Below are 19962 nucleotides of genomic sequence, written 5' to 3' on the forward strand. Positions count from 1 at the left end.
CACTTGGGTCATCCAATGCAGTGTCTCACAAGCACAAGGGTAATAATAGATGGTTAGACCCAAAAGTTCTACAAATCACCCATTCTGCATATACCACAAGCCACAGAACACTCCCCAGTGCTCTGTAACAGCTTGAAGACATATTGTACATCCCATTCTAAGCCACAAACTGGTGAGTGCAATTGTGCTGCTGCAATCATGGGGACCAGCATCTAACAACTCCTTTAATGTATCCTAAGAGGCTAGCAAGACTTCTAGGGCATTTTCAGTGTCCTAAGTACCAGATACAGTGAAGGATTCTGAAACAGAATGCAGTAAGGCATCACAGAATCACAGAATTGCAAGGTTGGAAACGACCTGCAAGATCATCTAGTCCAACCACCCTCCCATTCCTATTAGTACCACAAGCTACTAAACCGAATATATCCTACCATATCCTTCAGCTAGACTTTTGCACTCTGTTGCTATTACGTAGGCTGAAAGAGAAAGTTTCAACACAACATGTACACCCTGCACTTGAGCAGTCACATATGTAAACACGTTCTCCTGTGATCTTCTCATTCGTGCTTGAGGTGAAGAAAATTTGGGGTCACAACCATGTGAGCAGACACATCTAAGAACTGCACTGCTCAGATGCAAGTCTGAAATCCTTCTATCTATGAGCTTTTTTCCTCCAGTGTTTCATTGACAGTCTTCATTTCCATGAATAATTAGGTGTGAATCACCATGAAGATTGCCCCTCCTGAAAATGCACCTTCTGTAGTTTCAGAAACACCTGCGTATGTTCACCGTCATCATATCTGGGTGTTTCTGGCTGAGCTGCTGTATCCTGTTCCCTGTGCACAGATGTGGAGTATGCACACTTCTTTTTCTCCCTCTCTCAAAACAAAACATCAGATATGGTAACCTGAAAGACACATCTTACAGAGGATCCTACAGAACTTAGGTATGTCTTCAAAATGTTTAATGTTTGCTTTTAATTATGGGTTTTAGTCCAGTTTAGGTCTTCATTTACTTGAAACAGTTGCATCATCCTTAGCTTATCATACATAGAAATATCAACTCTGTTAGTGAGCAGAAAGCTAATTCTCTATGGATACCTCCAAATAAAATTAAAGAAAGAAAAATCTTAGGTCAGTACTCTTCTGGTAACAGGTAGATGGGAACTTGCTCCACACAAAGGACATACTTAGTCTGTTGGCATCCAAACAAATCAGCAGTGTGACATTTGTTTCTCACAGGAAAATCCTTTCCCTAGAGTGCAGACAGGAAATTCAAAATAAGAAGAGGAAAATACCAAAGGACCGCTGAGGGAAGGGGAGGATCAGAAAGAACAGTGTTCACTTGTTCCACAGGCTAAGGAAAGAAAATTGTGTGAGAAAAAGAGTTTATTTCTAGATTATCTGAAGAACTCTTATTGCAGAACGAATCACTTCTCCGCTGTGGAGTGTGCAAATTGCTGTGCCTCCCGGTGAATCCTTCAATTGCTGTGTTTTTATTTTCTCCTTTCTTTACTTTTTTTGAGGAAAAAAATATCATAAGAAATCCTATCCAACTAATGTATGAGAGAGACCCTTAAGTTTGTTCTCTGCACCTATTTTTCTGACCACTGGGAACCAGCAGCTTCTGTGAAGCCCTTGACCTTGCGTTGGGCATTCTGGTCCATTCAGCAATCCCATAGTGGGCCAGCACTAACTGCAGCACACAAGTGTCTAATATGTGGACCTTCTGCTGGGTATACGTTGTCTAGACTAACTTTACCCTCTCAAGCTGCTTCGCTCCACGTTATGCTACATTACAGGAGCAACACGGTGTGGTAGAGACACCCAAACCAAGTTTTGTTATTTCTCCACAAATCCACCGATGGCAGCTTCAGTTTGGACTGTTGCTGTGATATTAGCTTCCCTCAGAAACTTCCCTTAGCTTCCCACTGTGGGTGCTGGGCAGCTGTGCTGGCAGTGGGTTAACAAGAGTCCATTGCTTCAGCACAGGGAACAGAGTAAGGGCGATTCACCTTGTAACGAAGGGCCAGGCGAGGTGCTTCTGCACAGAGCTACTGTGATGTTCAGTGACAGCAACACTGTGAAAAGGGGCTCTGAAAAGGACATTCCTCCCACTGCATTTGCTGACTTGAAGTTTTTGTCAGCTGGATCTTTGGGCTTCTTGCCAGCCCAGAAGAACTAACAAAGGCCATTTCTTTGGTTGCATATGGGCAGGAAAGAAGGAGGAGAAAAAAAAGACTTTTAACAGAGAAGCTTTTTTTTGTTTTTTTTTTTTCCATAGAAGTATAAATGTCTTATTTATATAGACACTCAGCTTCTGGCTATTGTGAGCCCCTGCATAATTCTTAAATCTATAAGAAGTGGCACAGGTCACACAGCTTTAACAGAGAAGCCAAGGAAAGTTAGGATACTCTTGAAACGGAACCTACAATTCTACTGTGGAAGGAAAAAAAAAAAAAAAAAAGAAAAGGAAACATGCAAAAATAAGCCTAAGAGGGAAAGGCTTGGACTGGATTTGTCCAAAAGGTTATTTCCACTTACTCGATGTTTTTTTACCCAGTTGTCGATGCTCGTCAGAGTGTTTGTGCTCTTAAAACAATGTTATCAGGGGCTGACCGATTTCTGTGCCTTCAAATAATGAAATAAATAAGCTGCTCACATATCTTTCATTTTCAAAATTTCTCATTCAGTTTCTCAGTCACTGAAAATGTCTGATTGAACTCAGGAATTTCACGGAGCTCACATCCCCTGGCCATGGCATGTTTGACGAAAGCTGAGCTGTTAGATATCATTCCTTGAACAAATTCCAGAACAGCCACATCTTTGCATTCTCTTACTGATCTGCTACTGGATGCAAATACCATCATTGTAAGCACTGCCAAATTCTATCCAACTGATTTGCTTTTTTTTTTTTTTTAATTCCGACTATATATATATGTATATATACATATATTTAAAAGGGAGTCAGAACAACATTTTAATAGCAAAATATAACTATTGCTGCCCTTTCTCTATATAAGCTGTTATCAAGTTTTTGAAGTTCTGCCAGCTTGTTTCCATTACAAGGAAAACCTGATACCAGCTGGAATTTCTGCAGTACAGAGGGAGTGATTGCAATGGTCCTGTTGACTTAAAAAACATGCACAAAATCCTGGGTTTTATGAACGTGGAAGTAAAGAAGTGAAAAGTTTTCTTCTTAACCATCTCTGCCTTGTCAGCAGTACTAACCCCTAGGAAGCTCCATCTTTTTAAACTTCTTTCTAGTCTAATATCCGCCACAGGTTTTTTCATTCTCCCATTTCTTTTCAAGGCTTTATTTTCTATCTGTGCAGCCCACCAGTACTTCAAGCTATAGCTATGAAGAGTTCCAGCCCTATGCTTATCTACCCTGAGAGGAGCCTCCCTGCTCACATTGCGTGGCTCCTACTTGGTGTTTTGGGTGTTAGCTTCTAGTTGTTTTTTTTCTGCCATCACTAACCCTTGAGAGTCCTTGAGTTTTGCAGTCTGTTTAATCCAAGCCTGTGACTGCTGAAAATGGTTATTAACGCTTTCAGTGTAACAGCTGGCTGCAGCTAGTGACATTAAAACCAGCTGTCATGTTCACTCTGTTGATCTCATGCATCAGTGGGCAGGTAAAGCATTCTCATCACCATCGTTTGCTAAAATGGAGGAATCAGACTGTGGAATGGATCGTTCCTAGTACACGAAGCAGGCACGAACACGCAATAGCCCTGTTTCATCTACAAAACAGGGTTCCATTTCAGCATGTGTACTCTATTAAGCTTTCTCTGCATCAACATAAAAAAAATAAAAAATCTGGAGTTCTGCAGTATGACATGATTTGAGCCATATGGTGCATGAGAAACAGGTGGAGCAAAGCCTGAACAAAAAGCATGAAAGGAAGAAAAAACTGAATCACGTAATCAAGATAAAGGACTACACTTGTGACCATCACCCTCCCAGCAATTCTTACCAGAATAAATAAGCAAGCCTTTCCCAGTAAAGAAATTACCTGTGATTGTAGGATACAAGAGTATGAGAAATGATCTGCCAGCATGCAGCATTCTTTAGAAAGATGTTGCTAACAATTTTTTTGGTCTATGCTATGTGTGGCTGTGGGTTGCTGCAGGGCTGATGTATCTGACTTACATGTTGCTTATTTGTATTTGTAATCTGTTTTTACTAAGAATTTTTCACCTTCATCATTGAGTTTTAGTTCAATGTCTCAGTTGTGTGATTTGCTAAGACTCTTCAAAGTGGCTACTTAAGCACTTCCCAAGCAAGTATTTGTTGATGTGCTTATCTGCAAGACGATCTTGTTCTATATTTTGTTTTCATGGATGTTGTTATTAGCAATGTTAATGAAAATAAGGGGCGACTTGCAAAAGGTGTTAATACTTCTAGCCTAGCTGTTTGAAGAGGATGGGTTAATAAGGATATTTACAAATACACGTCTTGTCTTTATTTTTCCTTTTGCTTGATTTGCCTGTTTTCTTTTTGTAGTAAGAAAAATACGTCATTGTATGTTCCTATGGCAAGTAAAAGCTAAAGCAGTCATCCAGCTGTTAAAACTAGTGTTAGATCTGAATTTTCTATGGATTTCCTTCTGCATGGGAGGAAATCAGCTTTCATTGCTTCTTTCCCCTCCTCCCATTCTAGCCTTCTATTAGATTAATACCAGAAGCATGAAGTAACGCTGAACAGAAAGCTGTTGCTTTCAGCTCTTGGAAAACTTGGCAGCAGCTCCAGAAATGAAGGGGGAGGGGGAACCTGAAACTTCCACTCGCAAAAGAAGAGATCTTGGGCATTCTGCATGAAAAAATATTTTTCTTCTATAAAGCCTCTGAAGTTTTACAAGCAAGCTAATGACAAACTACTTGGAAGTCTAATGAGGATCCAACATCATCCCCTTCCTCTTTGTGCTACCACTGGTTGGCTGCTTTTGTGTCCCCTTTTCATATTGCTACCTAGTTCACATGCTGTTAGCTAAGATGGTGTATTTCTCTTCTTGGTTGTGAAGGGTTTCTCAGATAAGTTTACAGGACAGACTAGCGGGAGCTTGGAATCAAGATGAATGGTGTTGTTCATGAAATGCTGGGATGCTTCTCTGACTGTTACAATGTTCTGATAGCACAAAGAAGAAGGGAGAAAAATGCAACATGCAAACAAGGCATTATGAAACTGAAGAGAGACCACCCCCAGCGTCCTATCTCACATTTCACAGCCCTCTTTAAACTACAGTACAAAATCATAATTTATTAAAACAACGTGTTAAAAAATGTCCTGTTAATTTCCTGTGATACTCTGGGATCAGCAACCGTTTTTTATTACTTCCTGTGGGCCTAATTCTACATCAATCGGAGTGAATTTCATTGGGAGCACATGGGATCGTGGTTGCAGCAGGGCAGACCCAGATGGAAAAGCAGGCATGGGACTGCTCTGTAAACAGGCAGCCTGGGCTGCTGGCATGCAGTGATGTAGGACAGGCACAGATGCTCTGAAGTGAGTAGCTTGGTGTCGAAGTTGTCTTGGCTGTAGGAGCTGGCTTTCTACTGTAGTGACCAGATTAAAAATGCAGGGAGGCATTGGTCCATCTCCCTTTTTGGCTGCCAGGATGGAATGTGCTCCGTTCTGCAACCTTCTCCCCCACCCTGCTCTACTTTTAGGATTTTCTTGAAGGAGTTGCAATGGCAGTTGGGGCGTTAAGTGCTTGGACTACTGCTCTGGTTAGGCTGAGTTTGCATTAGGCATTAGCAGCTCTCCAGGATGTCTGTCTTTGGGCTTTGCATTTTTTGTTTATCTAAGCACATAAGTAGCTTTGAGTAAAGGACAGATAGGGAGAAAATGATAATTTGTTTTTATTTACTGTTGTTTTAATCCTGTCCCTGTTTGGAGGAAAACAAACAAACAAGCAACAACAAGTGTGCATACACACACATTTGAGGCTGAAATTTGTCTGCATCTTATTCTGCCCCTAGTAGTGGAGGAAAGCAGTGGTAATATTGTGTCATCTTTTGCATTGTTAATGAGGGCTGATTTCACATTTGAGGGCCATCTGCCAAGAAAATCCTTCTACAACTCTCTTCAATGCAGACATAAAAATTTGTTAGCAAAGACAGCTCCATGAAGCTGTTGTGAAGATGTATTTTATCTAACCTTCATTAGGATGACCTTTCACCCTCAAGAAAGCCACTAACTCAATTGTAGCCTGAATTACTCTGAAAAGAATGAAGAATGTTTTTGGCAACCATCTTCCTTTTTGGTAGATAGGAACTGTTTTACCTCTTTTGACTCTACTACTTAACTGCATTTACACAAATTAACTTTAAGATCAAAGAAGTATTGTGGATTTTTCCATTCAATGTTTTGTTCTAGCTGAGATTTTGTGTGTAACCTTGGTTATGTGGCTTTAGCGTTTTTAGATTTCTTCAGTTTCCCTACTAAAGAAAGCACTACCTTGCTCAGACAACTCACTGCATGGTTATAGAGAGAGATATAAAAACATTTGTGCATCCATATTTGATAATGACAAATAGAGACCAAATGGGAACAGCACATTTTCCTGGCTTGGCATCAGAGACAAATTAAGGGGTGTATGGAAATCTATTAATCAACTTACTGCTTGCTGGGAAAAAGTCTAGAAGGAGCAACCACAGGACATAAATACCCCTTGTATCCAACCACCAACTACAGAACGAATTGCTGCCCTCATTTGTGACTGTACTTGTGAAACACTGCAGCTATTGTATTTGTACCATGTCTTTGCCCATCATTTGCTTACTGCCTTAACATTTGTAAGGAACGCTGAACCAGGTGCTGCCTGGAGACCCCGTGCTTGGGGTTATCAGCTTGTTTGTTCACAGAACTGGCTATCACGTACCAAACGTGTATTTGTGTGTAGAAAATCTTCAATAACACCGTACTGAGTTTAGCTACCGTACAACTGAGGGTTGAATAATTAAATCATAAGCCTCTCTCATTCACAAACACATGCTGCTTCTGGTAAAGGGAAGCAATTAATCAGCTACAAAGACAGCTAATAGGGCAGTGCTCTTGTGATATACAAAGAGTCATGTCTGGCCTGTGTTAGCAAAAATCTTTTTGACCACTAAAATGAATTACTTACATAGGAACTAGGCAAGACCTTTTATTACACTAAATGATATGCTTGCTTTAACAAAAATGGTTGCCTTTCTAACAACGCTTATCTTGTTTATATCTCTAGGTTATTATGGCTACAACACTGCTGCTACTTATGTGAATAATTAACAGTTATGTAATTTACTGATAGAGACATTTTTAAGGTGACAACTCATTAACAGAAAACTAAGTCCTCACTTTCACAGTTGTTCTGAAATACAGCCATACTGTGCAAGCATGAAAAGAGCAGACCCTGCAACTGCAGTGCAAACATCAGCAAAGCCTCACAGAAGAGCAACTAAGAACAAGCCCTGCCAGCCTGGTCCTTTAAGCTCAGAACTCAGCTGCAAAAGCAGGCAGCACTTGATGATTCAGAGGAATGCAAAGCCTAACCACTTTCTTGCCTTGCAATTACAACCTAGTTAATTGTGTACAACTGCGCAAAGGAAGAGAGTGAGGAAATTCCTTTCCTGACCCTTCCAGCAATTGACTTGTGCCCCGGAGCATGAGATTTGATTACTCATGTAACTTATTTTCCTAAGGCGGTTTGTTGTTGATAGCTCTTGTGTGACAATTCAATAAAGTTTTAGGGCAAGTCACAGAAACTCCTCGCTGGCTGAACATCATCTTGATTTTCTTTCTGTTTGATCCACCCCTGTGTGCTGGATTAACAGATTTCCAGATTGTAGCTCAGATGAGAAGCAGAACTATCAGGAATGATTATTCTTTTTTCACCAGAATGGTACAAATGAATGCAGTTGTGTTCCAGGTCCCCTTTCTGTTTAGTAGAGATTCCCAGTGAGCCTTAAAAACCAAGATTCCTTCCGACCCAGAGCCAGCCTACTACAGTGTCTCAAAATGTCTCTGATGACGTTACAGCAGAATTACCACTTGCTTTCAGAAGCTCTGGTAGTGAAAATTGTTATTATTTTTGAGCTATAACCAATTGTTAGTATTATTCCGCAATAGCAAACAACAGCTGAGTTTCCTTACTGAGGCAGTGGTTCCAAATGCTCTGGTCACATGCTGTGAAGCACTGAGTCAGTACAACCCCATTTGTTGCCATGTGCTGCTCAAGAAGGGTGCAATTGAAAAATCCATTGGTGTACTGGTGATGCTATTTCAAGAAATGTAGCTTTGTCTCCCGCCCAGCATCACAGATCTGTGCTGCGCCATGGTTCCTCTTCTCATCAATCACTCTAGCACAAGAACATATTGGACCTTTTTCAGAAGAAGGGGGCAGAGAAAGAAGTATTCACCTGGATCATTTTCTTGACCTGGTTTCCACCAGTAACTGCACCAGCCCACCAAAGAAAGCCGCAGGCTATAAACTGGGAACCTAAATGAATACGTAAGGCAGGAAAGGGAAGAAACTGGACCAGTTTTGCCAGCAAAGAGAAAACTGGGTGTAACTATGCCCAGAGTCATCAACAAATAGCTTTGTCTTGACTGATTTTGTCAGGTCAGTGTTGTCTCTCCTTCCGCAGGTAGCACAAAGCCAGAACCAGCTCCCAGCTGTGGGCTCTGGCTCATTGTATGGAAATGCAGTCACACCCACACCTGATGTGGATAAAATCTGTAATGCTAAGGGACTGGGTAAGGGAGAGATGGTGACTGCAAGTGCCTGCTGAGAGGTGACTTCAATTTAGAACTGGCTGAAGAGATTTCTCCTTCCCTGTTACAAAAGCATGCTAACGAGATATTTTTATTACTGTTTTCAATGCTCCTGATTAAAATATACTTCCTGCAAGCTTTCCAACAGTTGATTTTTACTTATGTGAATTACCATGGAAACTACTAAACCTTTATTGAGCATGCTGCATACTCAAGGATGGAGAGTTTTAAAGGCTTCCATGATTTGCAATACAGTTGATGTAGCAATGATTCTGCCATGAAGACAGCTCAAGCCAGCTAGCTGGACAAGTGAATCCATCAGAAACTCCTAGTTTGTGTGCAAGTTTCTATATCGTTTTTCCTGATTTTTCTTTAATAAGAAGTGTTTTGTTGCTTTTGTTACAAGAGCAGGCAGGTTGCACCTCTTTAGTTTTTGGAGTTTTACTTCTTTGCTCATTTTTGAGTATTTCTCAATCATAAGAGATTCAGATGTGTAGTTTATGCTACAAGTTGCCAGAGTCTTGCTTGTTAGACATTCCAGCTTATCAACTTATTTCATAGCTGTAGCTATGGCTGGCTTTGTGTATCTCTTGTTATTTTGGAAACAAGCTCTATTCCTTCCTTCTTATTATTTTCCTGCTAAGAAACAGATGACACTGATTTGAGTAATGTCTTCCCATACATACAAGGACTGTTCTGAAAGTAATGCCTCCTATTTCAGCCCATGACATCAGAGGTAGATGCTAGTAGTACAGTAGGAGAGGCTGAACCTTTCCATCAATATTACAATACATTTAGTTGCTGTGTGACAAATGGTAGCAGAGGGGCAGTCTGGCAAAATACCATCTGATGTAAAAGTGCTTACAAAGCAAAGGTGTGTCAAGAATTCCTTCTTGCAGGAAAAATTGCACCCACTGGCATTTATCAATGCTTGCTGAACGTTGATGGAGATCAAACAGTGAGGCGGTGGATGGTGTGTTTCAGTGGTGGTGACAGCAAAGTGAAAGACAAGCCCCTTTCAGCAGATTTTTACAAGTATGGCATACAGACTCTAGTTCATTGCTGGAAAAATGCATAGCTAATGGTGGTGACTATATTTGACTATATTGAAAAACAGTGTTTAGTAGCAGAAAACGTGCCCTATCAAACAGCGCTATTGTGCACTTTGGATATGTTGTATTTTCCCCAGAAATTAAGAGGAGGTGTCACTTTTGGACTGACCTACCTACATCTATGGGAGGGGACACACACTCAGCCTCATCCAGCTTTGCTGACACCCCACCACTGTGTAGGAGCTAACCACAGGAACAGTTCAACAGGCATTTCTGAATTCTTTCAGAGGAAAGGTTTGTACCTTTGTAAGTTACTCCTTTCCATATCAGGCTTCATTTCCCCTAGGGAGGTTTTTGCATACTACTATTACAGTTTTCCCACTCAAAATAACAAAAGAAAACCCTGTGAGATGTAGGCAAAGCTGGCTGCTTTTGGCTCTGACTACAGGCACTGTTAAAAGCCATTCTCACTTCTTCCAGCTGTGAGCATGTCCTTAACTTTGCATTCCTGAAGTGTATGTGGCTTTATTTGTTTAACCGCATGGACTGACTGTTTGTTTGGTGAGCAGAGCAGAAGAGCCAGGTTCAACATCAGCAGTAGATGAAGCCCCCAGACATCACAGGGGAAGAACTCAGCTAGATTCTGGCCTCTTGGAATAACTTGTCTTAAAAGCTCATCATTTTCTATGAAAACTGCAGTAGACACCAGGGCACCATTACTTCTTTAGTGTTCTCTGGGACTGAGGGTGTTATAAAACAGATTTGAGATTTTAAAGAGTGATTACAGAGTTTGTACAGTGGTAAAGTCACTGTTTTAGCCAAGTAAAATATCTCCTGGAAAATGCAAGATGGGCTCTAGATCATAACTAATGCTGCAATCAGGACCAGTGCAGAATTTCTGTAGCGTGTCGGGTCTGCAGGGTGCTACCCAGGCCCCTGTGCAGTAGGTGCTTGCTTACTGAGTCACAAACAAGAAATGTCAGGGCATCAAGGCCACACTGCACTGTGCAAGACTGTTATCCAGGACACCCTGGCCTGCTGCCCCCACATCATGGGGGATGAGGTTAGTTCTCTGATTGCTGGGGTTTTCTTCATGAAGCTGAGGATGCATACATGCTGACGGAGCAATGCTGGCTGCATGTCTGGCTCTTGCAAGTCTCCTCAGAGACCCTGGAGGCTCCTTGATTTGCGTTGGTGACAGCAGCAGCCCTGCTGCCTTACTGCTTAGCAGCCTCCCAGACCTCTGGAGGTGCCTGGGCCAGCATCCCCAGCCTTCCTGGACAAACATGTCACGGGCTGGGCACACCATTTCAGCGAATGCATCCTGCCTGGTGTGCAGGGCCATAGGCTGCTGGCTCCCTGCCCTAAGACAAGGCAAGCAACCACACAGCCTTCATGGAAACGTGGGGCCTCTCCAGGAGGCCACAAGTGTGTGCACGCACACACGTGGTGCTTGGTCGTGGTGTTTTTCCAGGTGGGGGCAAACTGTTGGAAGGTCCCACAGGTGGCTGCCAGGCTCAGCCCCAGAGCAGCCCCTTTCCCTCCTGAGGCTCAGGGAGCAGCCTTGCTCTCAGGAGGGCGCAGGTAAGAGCACCCCCGGCCCCGGGCGAAGAAAAGCAAGCCCGCACCTTCCCGGCAGCCGCCCTATTTGCTCAGCTAATCTCACGGGCAGGAAATTGCCTTATGATTAATATTTATGCTTCGCAAAACGCCCGCAGCGGCCCCCAGGGGGCCGGCTGCTCTGGCGGGTGGCCCCGGCGCTGCCCCTCACGCCGTGCCGCTTAGCCCCTGCTGCTGGGGCGCGACCCAGCCGCCCGCCGCCAACCCTCGCCCTATCGCTCTTTCCGCTCTTTTCTCTCGATCGCCTCCTCCCAACCCCACCCCCCCTATTCCGGCTCTTCTTCGCCTGCCCCGCTCCCGCGACCCCAGCCTGCGGGGAGCGAACCATTCCGCCCGCGGGGGTACCCTACGGCTGAGCCCTGCCGGGGGCGGCGCTGGCTGCTGGGCTGTGCTGTGCGGTGCGGGGGGCGGCTCCCGGCGGCGGCGGCGGCGCGGGGCCGGGACGGGGCGGCGGCGGCGGCAGCGGCAGCGGGATGCGAGGCGGCGGTGAGTGCGGGCCGGGGCCGGCGTCCCACGGGGCCGGGTGGGTGCGCGGGAGGACGGCGTAGTTTTGTCTCGGTGCCTTGCGCTTCCCCCCGCTCTTGTACCTGGTTCGGGAACGGCGCTCTTTGTCCGTGCCTCTTTGTTCGGCTGCTGGCTGCGGGGCTCCGCTGGGAGCCGGCACCACCGGGTGCAGCCACGCACCTGAGCGCCCTGCGGGAGCCGGGCAGCCCAGCCAGTCTCTCGAGGAGGGCAGCCGACGGGTCCCATCCCTCCCGGAGCACGGTGCAAGCCGGCGATCCCCTGCGCTCTCCTTCCCACCTCCAAACTGCCCGAGACGTTTCCCTGCGTGGAGAAGTGCGAACGGGCTAGCGGTGCTTACATAAAGGCTGGGGAGATGGGGTTCTGCCTCCGCGAGCTTAAGCACATTGCTTTTGTCACCAGTTCCTTTCCACCAAATGCTCGTCTTGTCACCGTGGCTGCGCACCTTGACGCCACACGTGCCATCTCCAGGGCGGCTGGTGTGCGCATTGCCCATAAGAACAGGGCAGTGAGTGATCTGTGGGGTGCGTGTACCTCTCTTGAGGGGAAAGAGGGAGATAGGGAACGTTGCCTGTCCTTAGATTTGGTGAATTTTATTTATTTATTTATTCCCCAAGCCCTCACTGTTCCGATTAATAAGAGAGAAGGAAGAGAGGCAGGGTGAGGAAAGGCGTGGTAGAGCCAAGTGGAACTCTGGCACGGAGGTGGGCTTGCTTTGCTCTAGCAGAAGAAACGAATGTAGGAGAGAAAGAAGTTAGCAGAACACAGGAGAGCGCTCACCTGTGCTGTTAGAGAGGGAACTGAGAGAGTATTAGTTTTTGGAGGCTTCAGATAGCAAAACTTTACTCTTGCCGGAGCCACTGATACCTTTCCTGTGGTTGCTTTAAGTGGGTTCCTTTTCTGCACCATAAATGTATTTCAGTTTTGTCAAATGCTAAATCAGCTTTTTTTCTGTGTCCGTGTTCTCACTGAGGGAATGGAAATCTTTGACAGCAACCAGGACAGGAAGAGCAGTCATTTTTTTCTAAATTGGTTCTTATCTGGGCTTGCCAGATACATCAGTAACTGGTTTCTTGAAATGGTTATGAAGCCGACCATTTCAGGGAAGGAACAAAGTCCAGACTTCGAGTATTTTTTGTTAAGGTGGGAGGCAGAGGGGTAGGTGCGATGAAGATTGCCTTAAGATTGGCTGGGACCTGAAGAATTGAGGGGTTTTGGATCTGAAGGACCAGGGGATTTTGGATGGAGAGGTCTGGTCTGTTTTTTCTGCTTCAGGATCCTGAGAACAGCTGTAATAATGAAAGCAGGGGAAAAAGTGCTGATTGCTGGTGAAAGAGTTAATGCTGCCTTCACTGCGCGTGTAGTGCATTCTCTCCATCTTCAGTTGTTAAAGCAAACAGATAATGCTGGTGTGTAGAACAGCCAGCACTGCAAGCAGTGCATCCCAGTGCGTTAGCCAACCAGCTGTAAGGTGATGCCCTGCTTAGCGTGTTCGGAGCAGATGCTTGTCACTCAGCTTTTGTTTCAGAGCAGCGGGGCACAAATGAGGAAATCTGGGAGTTCTTCCCTGCAGAAGGTCCTCCACACACCTCAGTGTAGGAGGGAAATCTATAAACATGAAGCTTGTTTTTCTCCTCGAGTCTGCAAGTGGGATCAGATTTTCAGTGAACTATTTAGCTAACTGCCTTCATTATATTAAGTGCTATAACTATAGGCGTAGCACCTGTATTCCTCACTCAAGGGAACAAAATCCTGCTGATAAGTGCTGTGGTGTGTCGTGTAGGCAGGCCTGTGGTTTGGTAACACTGCTGCCCGCAGTGGGCATGTCCCGACAATTTGAAGCTTCTCAAGCTGCCACTGTCATGATGTGGTTTGCTGAGCAATTATGATGTGAAGCATTTAGTTTGGGGGCATCTCTGCTGCACTGAGAGTGCTGGAAAATGAAGGCGAGCTGAAGAGCTGGAGGGGATGTTTGGAAATACAGGGCAGGCGTCTCAGGAAGGAGACAAATTGAGGAGAAAGGGACAAACGGAATAAGAGAAACTGTCAGAGTAAGTGGGCATTGAAGGCTGCTGATTAATAAAGGAACTGACAGTCACAAAGTGGCAGTGAAAGAAATCAGCACAGAGGGAAGCGGATCATTGGGCAGAGGTTGGCTGAGGGAGTGGGAAAATGCAATGGGGAGATAGGGGAAAAATGGTAATGATGTCCAAGAAGCAACCTGGCATCCACCCCCGCCTCAGAGGAAAAAAATAAATCTTAGGAGTTGTTCTGAGTAGTTTTTCTAGCCTCTTAGATTTTCTGGGACTCACCTGCTGTGTATGGCAAGTTCTTACTGAATGTATTAGGGGCATTCTAACAGCAAGTGTATCCTGTCAGGTTAGGAAAGAAGGAACTTCTCTTTGAAGTCTTTCTGCTCCTCTACGGCGTATGAGTTTGGAGTCATAATTTTTTTTTTTCACCCAACCTCCTTCCCCGAATTTAAGATTGAGAAAGTCTGCATTTCCTGGGTTTCAGATATGGAAAGTGAATGTATTTGTGTACTTTTCCTGCTATACCAGATGTTGTTTGTTTTTTGTTAGTCTGTGCAATTAGATACAAGCAGTCATAGGCCATTAGCCACCAGCAGAGCTCTCTGTTTGCCAAGCCCGTGTGAATTTTTACATCCTGATTTAGCACGCTCAAGTTTTTTATTTTTATTTTTTTAGCAGAAGAAGAGTTGATGGCTTAGTGCTTGACAAAGGCTTGGGAGCTCCATGGCATTGGTGCATGGTGGTAAGCTGGTGTGGGCTGGGTGACTGACTCCTGAGCTTCACTACCAGAGAGACGCTAAGCCGACCTGAAGCTGGCTTGTCTTTTGCCAGCCCTGTTTTTCGGCATGAAGAAAGGAGTTCATTGTTCCAGCAGGAATTTCTTCTAAAACATTTCTGCCTCTTGGTGGATTTTGTTTGGGCAGAAAACAATGAACTCTCATTTTAAAATAGCAAGTTAACCTCTGCTTAGCTCTGTGAGCAAATCCAGATGAAACAGTGACTTATGTGACCAAGAAGTAAGGCAGGGGTAAGGATGTCTGTTGAAATAATGCTGTTTGAGTAAGTGGTTTAATCTCATGTCCTACCTGTGCATAGGAGTAAGATAAGGTACTTTGAGATGGGAACTTGAACAATTTCAGTTCCAGGTAAGAGTAGCTGTTACAGTGTAACTTCTGTTATTTGCACTGAATTTTTCGTGTGGACATTCTAGTAAGGTGATGTCTTCCATTTGCAATCAAACTGTGGTACTTAAGTGGTAATAAATGTTTTTGGTTTTGATGGGTATTTAAAATTGTCAGTTTTCCTGACCTGATAAAAATGAGTGTGTGGTTTCAGTTTACTAAAAAGAGTAAATGGTTTACATCAGCTCTAATAAAGGAGAGACTCATGCTAATGCAGTAGGGTGGAGCAATTAGAAATCTTGAGCAGCTGTGCAATCTGGTGCAGTTTTTGGAATCATTGGTGTAGTTATACCAGAAAAATAGATGTGGTTTATTATGAGGATGAAGCTACATAGGATTTTTTCTGTTACTGCATTTCCCTTTTTCTGCTCCTTCTCCAATATAGCACAATAATTTCTCAAAGGAAGAGATAAGCTGTAAGAGTGACTTCCTCTGCCACTCCTTTTTCCACATCGGAAACCTGCAGGGTTACAAAGGAGGGACTTCGTCAAATTGGATTTGCAGATATTTGCCTTTTAATTTATTTAGTCTAGTGAATGTGCCAGAGGGAGAGCATTGGGAATGAAAGCTCCATAACCAACCTTGTAGTCATTCACACTGGCATATTGCAGGCTATGTCTATTCTATATTGTGGAAAGAGAGGGACTGGAAGACTTTCAGGGCTGTGCTGGCAGGAAATTAGCTGTAGCTTAAGGTCTGGTGTACTAGGTTGTGGGGGAGAAGAAGGAGGAGGAAATTGGGATGTTTAAATGGACTTTAAGATAGCAGCCTTGCTGAGTTCCTGAGCTTTTGGCAGAGATGGCCGTGGGTCCCTCTTTAAGGATGAGCTCATTCCCTAGGCTTTGGGTATAACAGCTGAGTTATGCAGGTGCCTTACTGCGAATGTATTGCTTTTGTTGGCAGTAGGCTTTAAGGGACTGGGGAAAGGCTGATTTAAACTTCAGTGTTTTTGGAGGTAAACTGTAGAGCTCCATAAGCTCCATAAAGTTCACTTTCCTATCCATGCGAGTGAGCCTATCGGTACTTTTCATAAATAAAAAATGAGAGACGAGGGAAAAAAAGTAACATTCTTGCTTTAATCAGGAACAAGTGGACTGTCTTAAGATTCTGCAGGAAAAAAGTAAATGGACTTGGGATTGGAGCAGCCCATTTTTGGGTACAGGTGTGCTATACCGCGGGGAAGTTGCAACTCCAGGCACTGAAGCCATCAGCAGTCATTCACCAAGTTTTCTTTGTGTTGGGAAAACTTGGCAGAAAATTTTTTTCTTTGCAGAGCACGATGGAGTTTCATCTGTTTTCCATGGGTGGCTGTATGCTGCTGCAGCGCGAGCTCCTGAAGAGAAATGTCAGGGACATGAGAGGGGACAGGAGCTGCCGGGTACTACTTGTAGTGTTGTTTGGGAAACCAGGAATGAAGAAACAATGAAGTGCAGAGAAGCCTGAGAGAGCAGATGGTCAATTTTAGGAACTTTGTTTAAAAATGGCTGTTTATTTTCAGTCAGAGGAACGCAGTAGCTATTCCTGAGGCACTGCGAGGGGCTTGTTGGTAACACAGGAGTGACCAGTGTGCTGCAGCAGCTTGTCCTGAGGGGAGGAGGCTGTCAGCTCAGGCTGAACTGAAGGAAGGGGACAGAGCCCACACAGTGAGGAAATAAAACCCTAAATATCTGGAATAAACACTGTGCAAAGCTGTACCTGTGTTATGTGGAGCTGTAGATCTCTTCTGCTTGGCTGAGTGGATAGATGTTTGGTATAAAGCAACCCTGTGTTATAATGTACCTTAGAAGTGGAATCCTTTGTTTGTCTCGCCGCCTGTTTGAGCCATGAATCACTGTGTCTTCTGGTCGTTAGTAAAACAAAACTTAATTTGGCTTGGGCACTGCAGGGATGAAACGTGATTGGTAATGCTGTCTACATTCACTTCAGATGACCATAAATCCCAGATGAAGTCACTTCACTTCATTCCAGACAAGGCTGAGAGTGCAGTGTGTGCTCTGTTGTGAGGATCAGCCTTGCTGGTTGCTGGACAAGGTCCTGCTTAATCCTAAACCTGAAAGAGTATGATTTTGTGTGAGCAGAAGAACTATTGGGTTTGAGCTGTTAGTTTAACTCCCAAGTTCATTTGAAGTTTGTTGCTTATGTTCACAGGTAAAAAATTCAGATAATTTTTCTCTCCTCAGATCCAACTAATGTTAAGTGATGACCTCTCTGGTCTCTAACTCTCTAAGGAGAGAGTTATGTATTGAATTCTCAAACTGGAACCGAAGTGTATAAACATTTAACCTTAAGAAATACATTCTTCCTTTTAACTATTGGGAAAATGAGTTCTCCAAATAGAAGACTGAATTTTCAATTACACAGAAATCCTTTCCTCTCAGCTGTATGTTCTTTAATATTTGTCATATTGATGAAGTAGCAGCCATCATCTTACAGGATAGAAGGGATGGGCTTTTAAATTATTTTTTAGTGATCTTAGCGGTCGTCTTAATCATAAAGCAGTAATGCTAGAGATGCAGAAAGGTATTAGATGTATTTCTTATCCTTCCCTTCAAAGCAGTCCTTTCCTCTGTCTTTTCATTCCAAGTTGTCCATAGTTTAGTTTTCTGATCAGTGATACAGTTACGCTCTCTATTACAGGATAGTGTGACAGTTTGCCAGTTTTCTATGTGAAGTTGAACATGCACTGAGAAGATTAAGGTCCACCTCCTTTTTGAGGAGCAGTGTTCTGAAAATGCCTTTTAACAGTGCCTTGCGTGCATACGGTGTGTGAAGGTGGGAAAGTAGCAGCCACTTTAATGGCGTTTCTGTCCTGTTGCTTAACGTTTTGCCAGCAGGCAAAAGACAGAGTACCAGCTGGTCCTTCCTGGTGGGGAAGCCCCTAAAGCTTCAGAGCTTTGTGCTGGGAGAGTTCATGATCACCAGGCACTCGTGAGGGGAGGCAAGGTGAGCAGGAAAGGTTCTCTCCATGGGATGGGAGACCCTACTGGGTCTTGGGGATGGTAGATGTTCAGGATTTGTGTCTCAGAGATAGTAGACGTTCAGTGTCAACAACATTGCCTGCTGAACGTGACACGGCTGAAAAACTGTCTACTTTCCAGGCCATTTCCCACCGTCTGCCCTGGAGCACGCAAAGCCTGCAGTGCCGAAGGCCCAAGTGGAGGCCTCCTAAGAGCAGAACTGCATTCACAGTGCCCACGTCTCCCGTTCCTGGAGAAGGCTGTCAGGGTGAAGGCAGCCTCTTGCTGTGAGGAGAAATGCCCAACAGAGTGGAAACTCTCTCCTTAGAAGGAGTGGGGAATGACCTCTGTAGAGAGCAAAAGTGCTGTGAAGTGAGATCAGCGCAGATGTGATTCATGAAGTAAGAGAGGAGGGACAGGGCCTGCCTGGCACAGTAAGGGAGGGGACCAGCAGGGTGGGAGAAAAGCCAGAGGTTACTGCAAGGAAACTTCTTTCCAGAGGGATTTAGCAGGCAGCTCCTGTTCTAAGGCAGTTCTCCGGTGAAAAAGCCATGGCAGGAACAATCCATGCAGCAGTGACCCGAAATGCTGAGGCTGCGACTACGGACGACAAACAGTGGCTCATCTGTAGGCGGCATCAGTCATCTGTCTCTGTTCCTCACTTGTTCTTCTGCCACGTTTCTGTTTGCTCACCCAGAAGTAAAACACAGAGGACCTACAGACGGTCATCATTAATTTTGTCACTGGGTGCAATTCCTTTAAAGCCTGTTTTTCAACCTTTCATAAACAGAGTAACCCTCTAGAGACGTTCTATTTGGATTTAAATTTAATTTTAGTCTTTAGTGGCTGGGATACAATTTTGGCATTTCTGCTAAGCCAAGTTTCCGTTGTAGCTGCATCAATTTATTTATTTCTAATGAACTTTAAAGAACCTCTTTGCGTTCCTCACCCAGCTCCCTTGGAGCCTCGGACATCATGTCTCACTAAGATGTTTTCTGTGTTTTGCATACCTGTTTCCATGTAGGTTTCATCATGATTGCAGGATGCTGGCATTGCATGGGCTGGCTGCATTTGGGCTTTCGGCTCTCAAAAATAAAATCTTCTGTAGAAGAGTCCAGCCTTCCTAACAATTTCTTAAGGAAACCACAGGAATGCAAACAGAGCTCAGGAGCTGTGACTAGTAACTGCCTGCACGGAGTCAGGGATCATAGATAACGGCAGATTATCAAATGAAATTTTATGGACTTCTAAACTGATGAAACAACTCCAGTCGCTTTTTTTTTCCACAGCCTCCACATTAAACATGGAGTGCACTTTCTAAACATCTTTTTACTTGTTTCTTTTTGAAAAATGCATGTGGAAATTTTACATGAAGAAAAGTCAGTTTTGGTCTGTACTGTGCACTTGAAACATGTTCTCAGAATACCTTTCTTAAAGCAACTTTTTTTTTCTTCTTTATTCTCAGGTCAAAATTAAGTTTCTTTTAACTGTCACATAGAAGATGAATATGATGCCAAACAGAAGTAATGCCTCATCCTTTCAGAATCTTGGGTCAGGTAATCAATTAGTAGAAATGAAGTTTTTTTGTAAATTTACTGAAGTGTTTCAGGATTTATTATTGATTTTGGTCCTCTCGTTCCACTTACACATAGATAAGATCAGTGCTCTATTCTTCTGTCTCTAACTCATTTCACCAGCTAAAACAGGGCCACAGCTGGATACACTACAGCCAGCCAGCCCTCCCCCATCTGTTTAATGTCTGGCTGGAATATAAATCAGTGACCCCCAGCTAAAGAACTTAGGAATGACAGAAAAGGAAAGGAATGAGGGGGGGGGGGGGG

At 44.1% G+C, this 19962-nt stretch overlaps 1 protein-coding gene across 10 annotated transcripts in view; it reads left to right on the plus strand.

Annotated features, from left to right (window-relative positions):
* The window catches only part of PHLDB2 (pleckstrin homology like domain family B member 2), a 140570-nt gene that overhangs the window by 62907 nt on the left and 57701 nt on the right, over positions 1 to 19962 (plus strand). For 6 of the 10 annotated variants that reach the window (XM_042810690.1, XM_042810685.1, XM_042810684.1 and 3 more), the window contains exon 2: positions 19587 to 19677. The exons of 1 other annotated variant lie outside the window; for it this stretch is intronic. In XM_042810690.1, the coding sequence (XP_042666624.1) occupies positions 19623 to 19677 (55 nt within the window). In that variant the 5' untranslated portion in view covers positions 19587 to 19622. Of the gene's footprint in view, positions 1 to 11874; positions 11915 to 14686; positions 14726 to 19586; positions 19678 to 19962 lie in introns of those variants that run through there. 3 more of the 10 variants (XM_042810686.1, XM_042810688.1, XM_042810691.1) reach the window with 3 other exon arrangements.

The sequence above is a fragment of the Centrocercus urophasianus genome, unplaced genomic scaffold, assembly GCF_019232065.1.
Source record: "Centrocercus urophasianus isolate 14NV4802_14NV808 unplaced genomic scaffold, USGS_Curo_1.0 seq_12, whole genome shotgun sequence".
NCBI classification, from domain to species: Eukaryota; Metazoa; Chordata; class Aves; order Galliformes; family Phasianidae; genus Centrocercus; species Centrocercus urophasianus.